Below are 17,921 nucleotides of genomic sequence, written 5' to 3' on the forward strand. Positions count from 1 at the left end.
AATTGGGCTCAATTAGCCATTTTCCCTCCCCCGGTGTCATGTGACTGTTTAGTGTTACAAGGTCTCAGGTGTGAATGGGGAGCAGGTGTGTTAAATTTGGTGTTATCGCTCTCACTCTCTCATACTGGTCACTGGAAGTACAACATGACACCTCATGGCAAAGAACTCTCTGAGGATCTGAAGATAAGAATTGTCGCTCTACATAAAGATGGCCTAGGCTATAAGAAGATTGCCAAGACCCTGAAACTGAGCTGCAGCACGGTGGCCAAGACCATACAGCAGTCCTCTTCCCCTCCCCCATGAGGACATCACGGAGCTGGTGGATGTTGGAGACCTTCCCCTCCTCCATCTTCCTTCTGAGGATCCCCCACAGATGACCAATAGGGTTTAGGTCTGGAGACATGCTTGGCCAGTCCATCACCTTTACCCTCAGCTTCTTTAGCAAGGCAGTGGTGGTGTTGGAGGTGTGTTTGGGTGGTTATCATGTTGGAATACTGCCCTGCGGACCAGTCTCTGAAGGGAGGGGATCATGCTCTGCTTCAGTATGTCACAGTACATGTTGGCATTCATGGTCCCCTCAATGATCTGTAGCCCCCCAGTGCCGGCAGCACTCATGCAGCCCCAGACCATGACACTCCCACCACCATGCCTGACTGTAGACAACAGCTGTATGGTCTTGGCCACCGTGCTGCAGCTCAGTTTCAGGGTCTTGGCAATCTTCTTATAGCCTAGGCCAGTGATGGCGAACCTTGGCACCCCAGATGTTTTGGAACTACATATCCCATGATGCTCAACTACACTGAAGAGTGCATGAGCATCATGGGAAATGTAGTTCCAAAACATCTGGGGTGCCAAGGTTCGCCATCACTGGCCTAGGCCATCTTTATGTAGAGCAACAATTCTTAACTTCAGATCCTCAGAGAGTTCTTTGCCATGAGGTGCCATGTTGTACTTCCAGTGACCAGTATGAGAGAGTGAGAGCGATAACACCAAATTTAACACACCTGCTCCCCATTCACAGGGGGTGTACTGACTCTCTAACCCTAACCACACACACACGGGGGGGTATATGAGGGTTGCAGGCGCGGCGGCGCTCACCTTCTGTATGTGTGTGTATATATATATATATATATGTATATAGGGGGTATATGGGGGTTGCAGGCGCGGCGGCGCTCACCTCCTGCACCAGCCGGTTGATCTTCAGCTGCTTCTCCTTCTCCAGCCTCCCCTCATTCTCTTGGGCCAGCTTCTCCTCGAACTCCATCTCCTTCTTACTCTTCTTCTGCTCCGTCAGACTCTCCACCTTGGACTTCTTGCGCCCCTTCCCCTTCTGGGGGGAAATCAGAGGGTGAAGGACCCCTGGAAATGGGGCGCACACTGTGCTGATCACACCGCATTCAAAATGGCGCCAACCCACCGAGCGCCGGAGTTCTGATAGCAGAACGGAAATGGTGGAACAAAACACAGCAAAACAAAGAGAGCCAATCAGGAGAGAGGATACAAACCCAAATCATTACATAAAATCCGTCTGTGCAGATCTGAGACTTTCTGTACAACTCTGGTCCGTACATGGAGAGGATTACCGCACCCAGGCGGGGGCGGGGGGGGGGGGGGGGGTAACGCAACGCTGGTATCTGGACCCGGGGGGGACACAAACGGCAGGGCCAGGACCTGCCGGAGCCTGGACCCGGGGGGGGGACGCAATGCCGGAGCCTGGACCCGGGGGGGGGGCGCAACGCCGATGCCTGGACCGGGGGGGGGGGGTGCGCCGTTGGAGCCTGGACCTGGCAGGGAAGGACACCAGAGCCTGGACCTGGGGGTGGAGCGGCACCAGAGCCTGGACTCGGGGGGGGGGGGGGGGGGGGAACGGGCCAGCCGGAGCCTGGACCCGGGGAGGACCCACATACTGAAGTATGGAGCCGGGAGGGATCCAGCGCTGGAATGTAGTATCAGTAGAAGGTGACTGCTGGTAGTACCGACTCCACATCTCTCTGGATCACATTGTATCCCCCGGGGGAGGGGAGGGGGGGCGGAGCTTTTTTAGGTCTCTTGGTGCTGCAAGTGAGAACATTAGTTGCCCTGTACTGGGACAATATTAGGGTCCTGGGGCAGGTACAGACTGTGAGCAATGGTGGGGAAGGTGAGCTCAGAGTTGGAGAACAAAAGGAAAAAACACAGAAAGGAAGAAATGGATGAGGTCTGTACAGCCAATCCATGCAGAGCATGCGGAGCGGAGCACTCTGATAGGAGGAGCACAGACACGGCACACACCGTACCTTCCTGAGAGTCGGGAACTTCCCCTCATAGCGATAGAACCAACCGAACGCTGAATGAGAAGAACAGAGTCACCACCATCCACCCCTCCCCCGCACACCCACCAATAGCCCGCCATAGAGAACGACACAATGTATACAAAACATTCTGGACCAATCGTGACGGGATCATAATATGGGGGCCACAGAGGTCTTTGGCACCTCCCCCCACCTTACCCTCCTCCACCCCAACCCCCCCTCACCCCATCCCCCCACCTTAGCCTCGGCCCCCCCCCCCCCCCCAGAGCTATTTTCATATTTTTTGGATTCCATGTGATGTAATAAACCATCCCCACGCCCGTCACACACACACAACGCACGCCCGTCACACACACACGCACGCCCGTCACACACACAACGCACGCCCGTCACACACACAACGCACGCGGTAGCCGTCTCTGTTCCGCAGTGTGATATGCAGAGATGAGCACCCCATTGGTCGGCTCTGTGAGCTCTGCAAAGGATTCTGGGAAATGGATGGACACACTGCAATCCTCCAAATAGAACCGATATCTTAATTGACCAATCACCTGGATGACCGGTCCTTCCAAGCCGCATCCTCCTCCACGCAGAGCAGGGAGGAGCCAGCAATCAGGCATTGGCCTCTATTGCCAGAACCCGGACCGGACCAGACAGAGGAAGGAGATCAGAGACTCAAACCTGCTTGTGGGCGTCGCCCGCCGTCCCGCTCTGCGCCACTCGCTCATCAGCTAAAGGAACAGAGGAAGAGAGTGACACCAAACACACCGCCAAGGAGGAGAGACCCCCAACAGAATGACCCCCAATACTGCATCTGAGGGCCCGCCTACCCTAAACAGAAGGCCCACCCACACTACAAAGAGGACCCCCACAATACACCAGGCCCACCTACCCAATTGTGCAACTACACCGAGGGCCCGGTTCCACCTGCCCATCCTACACAAAGGACCGCCCACACTACAGAAGACCGCCCACCCTAAACCGAGGACCAACCCACAATACATCTCATCCAGAGACTAACCCCCCCCGAGTACCCCCATCGAGAGAGTGACCCGCAGACCAGTGTGACCAGGGCCCCGAGTACCCCCATCCAGAAAGTGACCCCCCCCAGACCAGTGTGACCGGGGCCCCGAGTACCCCCATCCAGAAAGTGACCCCCCCAGACCAGTGTGACCGGGGCCCCGAGTACCCCCATCCAGAAAGTGACCCCCCCCCCCAGACCAGTGTGATTGGGCCCCCCCCCCCCCCCCGAGTACCCCCATCCAAAAAGAGTGACCCAGACCAGTGTGATGTGCCCCACCCCCGACCAGTGTGACCGGGGCCCAGATTACCCGCATCCAGAGTTACCCCAGTACGGTGTGATTGAGGGCCCCCCTCCCAATCCAGACACTGACCCCCAGACCAGTGTGATGTGCCACCCCCATCCAGAGAGTAACCCCCAGACCAGTGTGATTGGCCCCCCCCCCCCCCATGCAGCTCGCAGTCGCTCTGAACATCTCAGTGACGCCGCCAGGCTCAGCAGATGTTCAGTAGCGACCTCTAATCTCTGCAGAGAACATTCCCCGGCGAGGATGCAGCGCACCGCACTGCCCCGAGGACTCATTAATGAGGGAAGCCGGTGACATTTATTCTCATGTAATCTCTTTCCCATGACATGTCCATTCTTTGTTGTGTCCCCGGAGCCCCGCTCTGGAGTCACCGCCAATGGAAAACACGTGGGCCACGGATGCTGGACACCGTCACCACATATCCCGGGGCAGAGAGGTCCTTTCCATGATGTGCGGACTGAGGCGGACTACAACTCCCATCATAGGAAGGGGAGGAGCCTATCATCTACACTCGGAGAGTCACCGATTAGGGGGAACTCTGACTTTTCCAGCTTACAGAATTATACCAGCACCAGGGGGACCAATCAGAGAGTCTGTATATGAGAGAAGAGGAGGAGCCAGCTTAGGGCGTGTCTGAGAACCCCAAAGAGTGAGGCAGAGGTCTATCCATCCACCCTCCTGGCACATAGACGCCCATCATGGCCCTACCTTTGTGTCTGGTGGGGGGGCTGCGCTGTCTGGGAGGGGTTGATGGTTTTGTGCTCTTCGGTTGCTCCTTGTGACCCCAATCTTCCTCCCAATCCTTCTTCATCTTCTCCTCCTGAGCCGCGATCCTGGAAGAGAGCGACAGACGACTTCATGACCGCTTCTCATTATGTGGCAGCACTCCGGGACAAACACCCGCATAAAAGAACTATTTCCTGGGGGGGTCAGAGCTCTACACACAGGACTGAATGGGGGTGGTTGGGAGCCCTAGAACAGACAACAGGTAGAAGGCTCAGGTTCTGACCCCAATATAGAGAGCCCCTCACATGAAGAACCCACAGTGACCCCAATATAGAGAGCCCCTCACATGAAGAACCCACAGTGACCCCAATATAGAGAGCCCTCATGTGCAGAACCCACAGTGACCCCAATATAGAGAGCCCTCATGTGCAGAACCCATAGTGACCCCAATATAGAGAGCCCTCATGTGCAGAACCCATAGTGACCCCAATATAGAGAGCCCTCATATGCAGAACCCATAGTGACCCCAATATAGAGAGCCCCTCACATGAAGAACCCACAGTGACCCCAATATAGAGAGCCCTCATGTGCAGAACCCACAGTGACCCCAATATAGAGAGTCCTCATGTGCAGAACCCATAGTGACCCCAATATAGAGAGCCCCCACATGCAGAACCCATAGTGACCCCAATATAGAGAGCCCCTCACATGCAGAACCCATAGTTACCCCAATATAGAGAGCCCCTCACATGCAGAACCCACAGTGACCCCAATATAGAGAGTCCTCATGTACAGAACCCATAGTGACCCCAATATAGAGAGCCCTCATGTGCAGAACCCACAGTGACCCCAATATAGAGAGCCCTCATGTGCAGAACCCACAGTGACCCCAATATAGAGAGCCCTCATGTGCAGAACCCATAGTGACCCCAATATAGAGAGCCCCTCACATGCAGAACCCATAGTGACCCCAATATAGAGAGCCCTCATGTGCAGAACCCACAGTGACCCCAATATAGAGCCCTCATGTGCAGAACCCACAGTGACCCCAATATAGAGAGCCCTCATGTGCAGAACCCACAGTGACCCCAATATAGAGAGCCCTCATGTGCAGAACCCATAGTGACCCCAATATAGAGAGCCCCCACATGCAGAACCCATAGTGACCCCAATATAGAGAGCCCCTCACATGCAGAACCCATAGTGACCCCAATATAGAGAGCACTCATGTGCAGAACCCATAGTGACCCCAATATAGAGAGTCCTCATGTACAGAACCCATAGTGACCCCAATATAGAGAGTCCTCATGTACAGAACCCATAGTGACCCCAATATAGAGAGCCCTCATGTGCAGAACCCACAGTGACCCCAATATAGAGAGTCCTCATGTGCAGAACCCACAGTGACCCCAATATAGAGAGCCCCCACATGCAGAACCCATAGTGACCCCAATATAGAGAGCCCCTCACATGCAGAACCCATAGTGACCCCAATATAGAGAGTCCTCATGTACAGAACCCATAGTGACCCCAATATAGAGAGCCCTCATGTGCAGAACCCACAGTGACCCCAATATAGAGAGTCCTCATGTACAGAACCCATAGTGACCCCAATATAGAGAGCCCTCATGTGCAGAACCCACAGTGACCCCAATATAGAGAGCCCTCATGTGCAGAACCCACAGTGACCCCAATATAGAGAGCCCTCATGTGCAGAACCCATAGTGACCCCAATATAGAGAGCCCCTCACATGCAGAACCCATAGTGACCCCAATATAGAGAGCCCTCATGTGCAGAACCCATAGTGACCCCAATATAGAGAGCCCCTCACATGCAGAACCCATAGTGACCCCAATATAGAGAGCCCTCATGTGCAGAACCCACAGTGACCCCAATATAGAGCCCCCATGTGCAGAACCCACAGTGACCCCAATATAGAGAGCCCTCATGTGCAGAACCCATAGTGACCCCAATATAGAGAGCCCCTCACATGCAGAACCCATAGTGACCCCAATATAGAGAGCCCTCATGTGCAGAACCCATAGTGACCCCAATATAGAGAGCCCTCATGTGCAGAACCCATAGTGACCCCAATATAGAGAGCCCTCATGTGCAGAACCCATAGTGACCCCAATATAGAGAGCCCCTCACATGCAGAATCCATAGTGACCCCAATATAGAGAGCCCTCATGTGCAGAACCCACAGTGACCCCAATATAGAGAGCCCCTCACATGCAGAATCCATAGTGACCCCAATATAGAGAGCCCCTCACATGCAGAACCCACAGTGACCCCAATATAGAGAGCCCTCATGTGCAGAACCCACAGTGACCCCAATATAGAGAGCCCCTCACATGCAGAACCCACAGTGACCCCAATATAGAGAGCCCCTCACATGCAGAACCCACAGTGACCCCAATATAGAGAGCCCTCATGTGCAGAACCCATAGTGACCCCAATATAGAGAGCCCTCACATGCAGAACCCATAGTGACCCCAATATAGAGAGCCCCTCACATGCAGAACCCATAGTGACCCCAATATAGAGAGCCCTCATGTGCAGAACCCATAGTGACCCCAATATAGAGAGCCCTCATGTGCAGAACCCACAGTGACCCCAATATAGAGAGCCCTCATGTGCAGAACCCATAGTGACCCCAATATAGAGAGCCCTCATGTGCAGAACCCACAGTGACCCCAATATAGAGAGCCCTCATGTGCAGAACCCATAGTGACCCCAATATAGAGAGCCCCCACGTGCAGGAACCATAGTGACCCCAATATAGAGAGCCCCCACGTGCAGGAACCATAGTGACCCCAATATAGAGAGCCCTCATGTGCAGGGACCCACAGTGACCCCAATATAGAGAGCCCTCATGTGCAGAACCCATAGTGACCCCAATATAGAGAGCCCCCACGTGCAGGAACCATAGTGACCCCAATATAGAGAGCCCCTCGTGTGCAGAACCCACAGTGACCTCAATATAGAGAGCCCTCATGTGCAGGGACCCACAGTGACCCCAATACAGAGAGCCCCTCGTGCAGAACCCATAGTGACCCCAATATAGAGAGCCCCTCACATGCAGAACCCATAGTGACTTCACTCAGTAGATTTCTGGTCTGTGATTGATGTCCCCATTGATTATTACGGCTCTCCACACTGAGAAGGGACTGGACTCAGGAAATGAGATCAGATTTCTCCCTACGAAGTGGCGCAACATAACTCACTTCTCCATCTCCTTGTGGTATCGCTCCTCCTCATCCGCCATCTTCTGGGAGATTTCCATCTTCCTCCTGCCCATACAGACAGATCGGGCAATATAAAAATACCCCCAACTGTATAACAGAGACACCCACCAAACCCCTCACCAGTCACCTCCACCACCACACCAGCCAACACCACCTACTCCACCACCACATCAGCCAACACCTCCTCCTCCTCCACCACACCAGCCAACACCACCTCCTCCTCCACCACCACACCAGCCAACACCACCTCCTCCTCCACCACCGCACCAGCCAACACCACCTCCTCCTTCACCACCGCACCAGCCAACATCTCCATCACCACCGCACCAGCCAACATCTCCTCCTCCACCACCACCGCACCAGCCAACACCACCTCCACCACCACCGCACCAGCCAACACCACCTCCTCCACCACCGCACCAGCCAACATCTCCACCACCACCGCACCAGCCAACATCTCCTCCTCCACCACCACCGCACCAGCCAACACCACCTCCACCACCACCGCACCAGCCAACACCACCTCCTCCTCCTCCACCACCGCACCAGCCAACACCACCTCCTCCTCCCCCACCGCACCAGCCAACACCACCTCCTCCTTCACCACCGCACCAGCCAACACCACCTCCTCCTTCACCACCGCACCAGCCAACACCACCTCCTCCTTCACCACCGCACCAGCCAACACCACCTCCTCCTTCACCACCGCACCAGCCAACACCACCTCCTCCTTCACCACCGCACCAGCCAACACCACCTCCTCCTTCACCACCGCACCAGCCAACACCTCCTCCTCCACCACCGCACCAGCCAACACCTCCTCCTCCACCACCGCACCAGCCAACACCTCCTCCTCCTCCACCACCGCACCAGCCAACACCACCTCCTCCTTCACCACCGCACCAGCCAACACCACCTCCTCCTTCACCACCGCACCAGCCAACACCACCTCCTCCTTCACCACCGCACCAGCCAACACCACCTCCTCCTTCACCACCGCACCAGCCAACACCACCTCCTCCTTCACCACCGCACCAGCCAACACCTCCTCCTCCTTCACCACCGCACCAGCCAACACCACCTCCTCCTCCACCACCGCACCAGCCAACACCTCCTCCTCCACCACCGCACCAGCCAACACCTCCTCCTCCACCACCGCACCAGCCAACACCTCCTCCTCCTCCACCACCGCACCAGCCAACACCTCCTCCTCCTCCACCACCACACCAGCCAACACCACCTCCTCCACCACCGCACCAGCCAACATCTCCTCCTCCACCACCGCACCAGCCAACACCTCCTCCTCCACCACCACCGCACCAGCCAACACCACCTCCACCACCACCGCACCAGCCAACACCACCTCCTCCACCACCGCACCAGCCAACACCACCTCCTCCACCACCGCACCAGCCAACATCTCCACCACCACCGCACCAGCCAACATCTCCTCCTCCACCACCACCGCACCAGCCAACACCACCTCCACCACCACCGCACCAGCCAACACCACCTCCTCCTCCTCCACCACCGCACCAGCCAACACCACCTCCTCCTCCCCCACCGCACCAGCCAACACCACCTCCTCCTTCACCACCGCACCAGCCAACACCACCTCCTCCTTCACCACCACACCAGCCAACACCACCTCCTCCTTCACCACCGCACCAGCCAACACCACCTCCTCCTTCACCACCGCACCAGCCAACATCTCCACCACCACCGCACCAGCCAACATCTCCTCCTCCACCACCACCGCACCAGCCAACACCACCTCCACCACCACCGCACCAGCCAACACCACCTCCTCCACCACCGCACCAGCCAACATCTCCACCACCACCGCACCAGCCAACATCTCCTCCTCCACCACCACCGCACCAGCCAACACCACCTCCACCACCACCGCACCAGCCAACACCACCTTCTCCTCCTCCACCACCGCACCAGCCAACACCACCTCCTCCTCCCCCACCGCACCAGCCAACACCACCTCCTCCTTCACCACCGCACCAGCCAACACCACCTCCTCCTTCACCACCGCACCAGCCAACACCACCTCCTCCTTCACCACCGCACCAGCCAACACCACCTCCTCCTTCACCACCGCACCAGCCAACACCACCTCCTCCTTCACCACCGCACCAGCCAACACCACCTCCTCCTTCACCACCGCACCAGCCAACACCTCCTCCTCCACCACCGCACCAGCCAACACCTCCTCCTCCACCACCGCACCAGCCAACACCTCCTCCTCCTCCACCACCGCACCAGCCAACACCACCTCCTCCTTCACCACCGCACCAGCCAACACCACCTCCTCCTTCACCACCGCACCAGCCAACACCACCTCCTCCTTCACCACCGCACCAGCCAACACCACCTCCTCCTTCACCACCGCACCAGCCAACACCACCTCCTCCTTCACCACCGCACCAGCCAACACCTCCTCCTCCTTCACCACCGCACCAGCCAACACCACCTCCTCCTCCACCACCGCACCAGCCAACACCTCCTCCTCCACCACCGCACCAGCCAACACCTCCTCCTCCACCACCGCACCAGCCAACACCTCCTCCTCCTCCACCACCGCACCAGCCAACACCTCCTCCTCCTCCACCACCACACCAGCCAACACCACCTCCTCCACCACCGCACCAGCCAACATCTCCTCCTCCTCCACCACCGTTCCAGCCAACACAACCTCCTCCTCCACCACCGCACCAGCCAACATCTCCTCCTCCTCCACCCCCGCACCAGCCAACACCACCTCCTCCTCCACCACCACACCAGCCAACACCACCTCCTCCACCACCGCACCAGCCAACATCTCCTCCTCCTCCACCACCGTTCCAGCCAACACAACCTCCTCCTCCACCACCACACCAGCCAACACCTCCTCCTCCTCCACCACCACACCAGCCAACACCACCTCCTCCACCACCGCACCAGCCAACATCTCCTCCTCCTCCACCACCGTTCCAGCCAACACAACCTCCTCCTCCACCACCACACCAGCCAACATCTCCTCCTCCTCCACCCCCGCACCAGCCAACATCTCCTCCTCCTCCACCACCGCACCAGCCAACACCACCTCCTCCACCACCGCACCAGCCAACATCTCCTCCTCCTCCACCACCGTTCCAGCCAACACAACCTCCTCCTCCACCACCACACCAGCCAACATCTCCTCCTCCTCCACCCCCGCACCAGCCAACATCTCCTCCTCCTCCACCCCCGCACCAGCCAACACCTCTCCCTCCACCCCCGCACCAACCAACACCTCCTCCGCCACCGCACCAGCCAACACCTCCTCCTGCTCACCAGCCAGCTCTTCCTCCTCAGCCACCACCTCCTCCTCACCAGCCATCTCCACCTCATCCTCACTCACCTCAGACCCCGCCTCCTCCTCAGCATCCATCTCCAACACCTCCTTCCCATCAGCCACCACCAAACAACTCGCCATTTATTCCTCACCAGACTCCTTCTCCTCGGTCATCTCCACCTCTCACCAGTCACCTATCCACTTCCTTGCATGCCACCTCCACACCAGTCACCCCCATACCAGTCACCTCCAACCTCACACTGGTCCCCTCAGTCACTTACGCCTTCTCCTTCTCCTGCTGCTCTTTCAGGATCTTGTTGGTCTCCATGGCGAGTCTCTTCTGGCGGAGGAGTTCCTGGCGATCCAGCTCCTGACGGTTCTGTTCTACCAGCTTCTCATCTTCGGTCATGAAGAGTTCCCGGCCCTAGAAGAGACACAAATCAAGGAGCAGCGACAAGGTCAAGTTGGGCAGGAAAGGCCTCGGGCCCTTCATCAGGAAAGCGTGCAAAAAGTGCAGAATGCGTGCCGCTGAGGTAGGGCCCAGTTCATGGATTGGGGGGGGGGGGGCTAGGTTTTTGGATGGGGGGGTTTCTAAGATTTGGCCTTTCTCCTCATGTGCCAATGAACCTTCCCATGAGATGACGATTCCATTGGGGGCTGGGAGGGGTGACACATATGTGGTAGGTGGTGAGGATTCTCAGAAGCCGTGGATTACATTGGCGGTAATGACACTTCTCTACAAGAAGCAGATCTGTGATCCAGACGTGTCCCGCGTGCGTTTCCTGACCTCAGCGAGACGTTATCACGTCTCCATAGTGACCGCAGAAAGTCCGTTTACCAAACAGTGAGAACAGCTGGAGAGTGTCAGAGATTTCTCTCCGGAGTATGAGGTACGCATCACGCCACCAACCCAACGTCTTCTATTCATCCCACACGGGGCTCCACGTGTGTCCCCTCATAGGACATCAGCACGCCGTGTGCCCCATCCCCCGATGTCAAGTATTACAAATCTTACAAACATACAACTTATTAAAAACATATTTACATATATACAGAATATATTATATACAAAAGCAAAAAAAAAAAAAAAAAAAAGCTCACTTCAGCATAGGAACAGAAAACAAAAAAAAACAAAAGAAAACTAAATATATAAAAGACATTTTCATATTACTATCATGCACCTCAACAAAGCCCCAAACCTCCACCTAATCACCCCCTCGGGCTAAGAAAATGTAACCCATGCATGCGCCCCTTTTCCAAAAATCTGATCTTATAAAAATCTAGGGGAGGCAAAAAGGACAGAAATAAAAGCGGCACCCCCAGAGACAGACAGCAGCTACGGGGACCCGACCTTCCTCCACACCTTTGTCCAGGCACCCGGCCACCACCTGTCCTTCCCAAGACCCCGAATCTTCCCAACCTCACCCACAATGTGGTGCACCAACATCTCCACAGGAAGGACTTTTTCCGAATGGAAACCCGACACCGTGCTAACTAGAAAAAGTGTCTCAAAATCCCGATGTCTCTAAGGCCCCGTACGACCCCTCCGCATAATTCAAGCAGGAAAGGAAAGGCCAGAGCCCCACCCACCCACATAGACTTCTATATTGATGGGGCACTGAAGCAAGAAATGGGCCATTGTTTCCTCCACCCCACCACACAGCTCTCTGCAGAGCGATGCTTTAAGTTGCCCTTCACATAGAGTCTGCCATGGAATGAGCACCAGGCCAAATCCCTTTAATCCCAAAAAAGGGATTCTCTCCAGGTTAATCAAACTTAGACCCTCCCACATAACAGGGCCTGGGCAATCCCTCAAGGCCAGTGGCTCACTAAAGCCAGATTCAACAGCCCCCCCCCTCTTGAGGGACTTAATTTCCTCCACCGTCACAGCCGAAGCTCACCGTGTGGGACCCACTGGCCCACCATTCTCCCAGCTCCACAGAAAAGGCCTAAACCAGGACTGAAAAATACCAACCCACCCAGACGTTTCCTCTGCCAGCATGTTGCCAAAATTAGGTTTCAAAAACAGAAATTTATATATATATATATATATATATATATATATATATATATCTTGGGTTCACCATACCCAGGCCACCCATCCTCCTGGGAAGGAGAAACAGCCGTAGATCTTCGCATAGAGAGACGCGGTCAAAACACAGACAAAGCTGACATACAGAAATACCGGGATCAGGTAAGTGTTAATCAGGTCAATCCTTTCCCTGTAAGAGAGTTTCCAATCCTTCTGGCTGGCAACCTTGGCATCGCCATCTTGTTTCCTGCTTACCCAATTTGCAAGGCCATAATCGCTGGGACCAAATTTGATGCCTAAAAGTTAAATTTCCTGTCTGGGCTCTGGGAAGACGTCCGGAAGCTCAAAGCAGTCGCCTTCCTCTCCCATCCAGAAAACCTCACTTTTATCCTGATTGATCTATGAGCCAGATGCCTCAGCATACTGCTCCATCACTGAGACCACCTCCTCCGCCTCCTCTGTCCCATAGATGAAAACAGACACATCATCAGCATAGACCATAACCCTCAGAGGATGCTCACCGCTAATGCCCAAAGACACTCCACACAACGGTCCGCTCTCTAACCTCCTGATGAAGGGATAGATTGTGAACGCATATAGGAGAGGACTCAAAGGACACCCCTGATGCACACCCGAGCCAACCTCAAAGGGCCGTCTGATCCAACCAGTCCTAAGCATAAACTTTTCACCCCATATGTATGAGTCCTGTGTCTTCCCTTCTCAGGTGTGTGGAGATACTCACAGCGCCGGTCACAATTGTTAGTGTCAGGCTCCGGCTCCCCTTCAATACTTGTACAGCCTGAAATCAGACAGAAGGTGAACACATTATATCCATCGTACAAGACAGAAAATCCCCCAACTACACACCAACCCAGCTGTGCAGAGTCCCCTTCCTCCCTCCCAGCACACACCCAGCCCCGCCCCTAACTGCTCCCAGCATACGCCTATCCCTGCTCCCTCCCTGCCCTGCCCCTAACCCCTCCCAGCATACGCCTATCCCCAATCCCTCCCAGCATACACCCAGCCCCGTCCCTAACCCCTCCCAGCATACGCCCATCCCTGCTCCCACCCAGCCCCGCCCCTTACCCCTCCCAGCATACGCCTATCCCCGCTCCCTTCCAGCATACACCCAGACCTAAACCCTCCCAGAATACACCTATCCCCGCACCTCTCCTGCCCCCTCCCAGCATACACCCAGCCCTGCTCCCCCCCCCCCCATTTGGCGCACACACACACAGTCACACTCCCATATCATCCTAGTATGGTCGCTGGTTCCTAGAAAATGGGATTCGGCCCTGGAAGCTGTATGGATGTAAAATACATCATTCTGAGTTTTACCTCTTTATGGTCCACGCCAGAGAAATCCACCCCATTCACCTCCACAATCTGGTCACAATCTAAGGGAGAAACAGACAGATGACAGCGAGGAGCGACACAGCAGGCCAGGAGGAGGAGGAGTGGTGACACAGCAGGCCAGGAGGGGGAGAAGGAGGAGGAGGAGTTCATCCTCCCCCATGTGGATAGTTCAGGTGATACTTGGATGATTGGAGGAGCCTGAGCCCCGGACTTACCTCCAGCCCCACCTCCGCAGATATGGATCCCGCCTTCACATTACTGATGAATATTCCGGGTTTCTGGGACGGCCCACTGGAAATGCTGCCAGAAAGAACTTCTATTAGGAGCCCACCAAACCACACCCACCAACAACTATCCCGCTCCCACCCATCTACCCCCATACCACCACAACCCTGCCCCCACCCATCTACCCCATACCACCACAACCCTGCCCCCACCCATCTACCCCCATAACACCACTAGCCCGCCCATCTACCCCCATAAAACAAGGAATGCACAGAATAAATTTCCTTCTACACGCCCCCGAGGAGTCAGTCACTTCCCCCCCCATTCTAAATTGGAGTACACAGAACCCGGTCCGGTGCAGCTGTGCATAGCAACCAATCAGCTTCCAGGTTTTATTGTCAAAGATGAATTGAACAATGTGAAGATTAAGGATGAGCTCTGGTGTGTTCCCATACTCCGCGTGCAGAGCCCGCCAGGAAGTCGGCGCAGCGCTAATCACAGGCAGTGAGACATTTCCCGATCTCTGTAGCCGCACATCGGGGCGACGTCTCACTGCCTGTGATTAGCACAGCGCCGACTTCCAGGCGGGCTCTGCACGCGGAGTATGGGAACACACCGGAGCTCATCCTTAGTGAAGATAGAAGCTGATTGGTTACCATGCAGAGCTGAACCCGAATTCTGTGTGCTTCAGTTTTCCAAAAACCTCCCCCAATGTACACTCCCTATAGAACAATACATTGTACGCTCCCTATAGAATACATTGTACGCTTCCTATAGAACAATACATTGTACGCTCCCTATAGAACAATACATTGTACGCTCCCTATAGAACAATACATTGTACGCTCCCTATAGAACAATACATTGTACGCTCCCTATAGAACAATACATTGTACGCTCCCTATAGAACAATACATTGTACGCTCCCTATAGAAAACATATTGTACGCTCCCTATAGAAAACATTGTACGGCTCCCTATAAAAGGAATGATACACTGTACGCTCCCTATAGAATACACTGTACGCTCCCTATAGAATACATTGTACGCTCCTATAGATGGAATGATACATTGTACGCTCTCTATAGATGGAATGTGGTGCGAGTCGCCATCTTGTGGCAAGAGGTGGGATTGGCTCACATAAGCCGAGTGCAGACAATACAGACTCCCCATCCACCTACCTGCAGCCCATTCCTGTGGTGCCCACCAAGCTGATGAAGACTTTCTTCTCCTTCACCTCTCAATCCCGCCACACTGCTCTTCCCGCCCTGCAGAGACAACTCACATTTTAAGACAAAAACTCCTCTCCTATTGGAGGAAAATCAATGGAGATTTCTGGAAGGAAGACATTCTCCTGCGCACAGCGGACTTCCTGTCCCTTCTGATAACCGGGGGGAGGGGGGGATATTTTCTATTGAGGGTGATGATTTCCCCCCCCCGTAACCTGAATACAGGACACCCCCGGGAGGGCACACGGCGGGGGTCTTGGTGGAAGCGACTGGCTGGGGATATACAATATGAGATTATGACATGGCGGGGGATCGGCACAGACAAAGGATCCAATCACAGAGCGCCGAGCTCCGCCGGGATTATTCGGCTGAAGTTTCTCTGCAGCATGTAAAGAATTCTCGGCACACAGCGACCGTTCTATGAGAATCGGCAACCGGAGCCGGAGAGGAGCCAGAAAATTCCACACAATCCTGATAAATCCTCCGATACCGAGGGGGGGAACACAGCAAATCCCTCCGATACCGAGGGGGTCCGGGGGGGAGGGGAACACAGCAAAATCCCTCTGATACCGAGGGGGTCCGGGGGGGGAGGGGAACACAGCAAATCCCTCCGATACCGAGGGGGTCCGGGGGGGGAGGGGAACACAGCAAATCCCTCCGATACCGAGGGGGTCCGGGGGGGAGGGGAACACAGCAAATCCCTCTGATACCGAGGGGGTCGGGGGGAGTAGACCTTCTCATGGCTCCTCTATAGGAGGCCCGCAGGCCCCTGTATAGGAGGTCCAGTCTATAGGAGGCCCGCAGTCCCCTGTATAGGAGGTCCAGTCTATAGGAGGCCCGCAGGCCCCTGTATAGGAGGTCCATTCTATAGGAGGCCCGCAGACCCCTGTATAGGAGGTCCAGTCTATAGGAGGCCCGCAGACCCCTGTATAGGAGGTCCAGTCTATAGGAGGCCCGCAGGCCCCTGTATAGGAGGTCCATTCTATAGGAGGTCCTCACACTGTACATGGACTCACCTCGGTCTCGGAAATGATCTGGTCGGCGTACTGCCACTTTAGTGGCTCCTCGGCAGAGCTAAAAAAATTAAGAAAATGGAAATTAATGGAGGAAAAATGGAGACGATCCGGAGGTGATGAGGCCTTCTGGGTAATCTGAGGGGCCCAGAACCAGTATATGAGATGAGAATGGACTTGTGGTGGTCAGTCATAGATGAGATACACAAAACTCCCACAATTCATTTAGGAGAGAATGCAGAGGAGATTTAGTAAGGTGGGGTGGGGTGAGGTGAGGTGGGGTGAGGTGAGGTGGGGTGGGGTGAGGTGGGGTGGGGTGGGGTGAGGTGAGGTGGGGTGAGGTGAGGTGGGGTGGGGTGAGGTGGGGTGGGGTGGGGTGAGGTGGGGTGAGGTGGGGTGGGGTGGGATGAGGTGAGGTGGGGTGGGGTGGGGTGAGGTGGGGTGAGGTGGGGTGGGGTGAGGTGGGGTGGGGTGGGGTGAGGTGGGGTGAGGTGGGGTGGGGTGAGGTGGGGTGAGGTGGGGTGGGGTGGGTGGGGTGGGGTGGGGTGGGGTGGGTGGGATGAGGTGAGGTGAGGTGGGGTGAGGTGGGGTGGGGTGAGGTGGGGTGGGGTGAGGTGGGGTGGGGTGGGGTGAGGTGGGGTGAGGTGGGGTGGGGTGGGGTGGGATGAGGTGGGGTGGGGTGGGGTGGGGTGGGGTGGGGTGAGGTGGGGTGAGGTGAGGTGAGGTGGGGTGAGGTGAGGTGAGGTGGGGTGGGGTGGGGTGAGGTGAGGTGAGGTGGGGTGGGGTGAGGTGAGGTGGGGTGGGGTGGGGTGGGGTGGGTGGGGTGGGGTGGGGTGGGGTGGGGTGGGGTGGGATGAGGTGAGGTGAGGTGGGGTGAGGTGGGGTGGGGTGGGGTGAGGTGGGGTGAGGTGAGGTGAGGTGGGTGGGTGGGGTGAGGTGAGGTGGGGTGGGGTGAGGTGAGGTGGGGTGAGGTGGGGTGGGGTGGGGTGAGGTGGGGTGGGGTGGGGTGAGGTGGGGTGGGGTGGGGTGAGGTGGGGTGGGGTGGGGTGGGGTGGGGTGAGGTGAGGTGGGGTGGGGTGAGGTGGGGTGAGGTGAGGTGGGGTGGGGTGGGGTGAGGTGAGGTGGGGTGGGGTGAGGTGGGGTGAGGT

At 56.1% G+C, this 17,921-nt stretch overlaps 1 protein-coding gene across 1 annotated transcript in view; it reads right to left on the bottom strand.

Annotated features, from left to right (window-relative positions):
* The window catches only part of USH1C (USH1 protein network component harmonin), a 54,765-nt gene that overhangs the window by 18,807 nt on the left and 18,037 nt on the right, over positions 1-17,921 (bottom strand). The window contains 10 exon segments of the mRNA XM_077453713.1: positions 1,178-1,431; positions 4,328-4,452; positions 7,574-7,639; positions 11,201-11,343; positions 13,694-13,750; positions 14,290-14,348; positions 14,519-14,607; positions 15,713-15,772; positions 15,774-15,799; positions 16,777-16,834. Coding sequence (XP_077309839.1) covers positions 1,178-1,431; positions 4,328-4,452; positions 7,574-7,639; positions 11,201-11,343; positions 13,694-13,750; positions 14,290-14,348; positions 14,519-14,607; positions 15,713-15,772; positions 15,774-15,799; positions 16,777-16,834 — 937 coding nt within the window.

Source organism: Lithobates pipiens, unplaced genomic scaffold (assembly GCF_037356315.1).
Source record: "Lithobates pipiens isolate NorthernLeopardFrog02 unplaced genomic scaffold, aLitPip1_a1.2 Scaffold_24, whole genome shotgun sequence".
Classification (NCBI taxonomy): domain Eukaryota; kingdom Metazoa; phylum Chordata; class Amphibia; order Anura; family Ranidae; genus Lithobates; species Lithobates pipiens.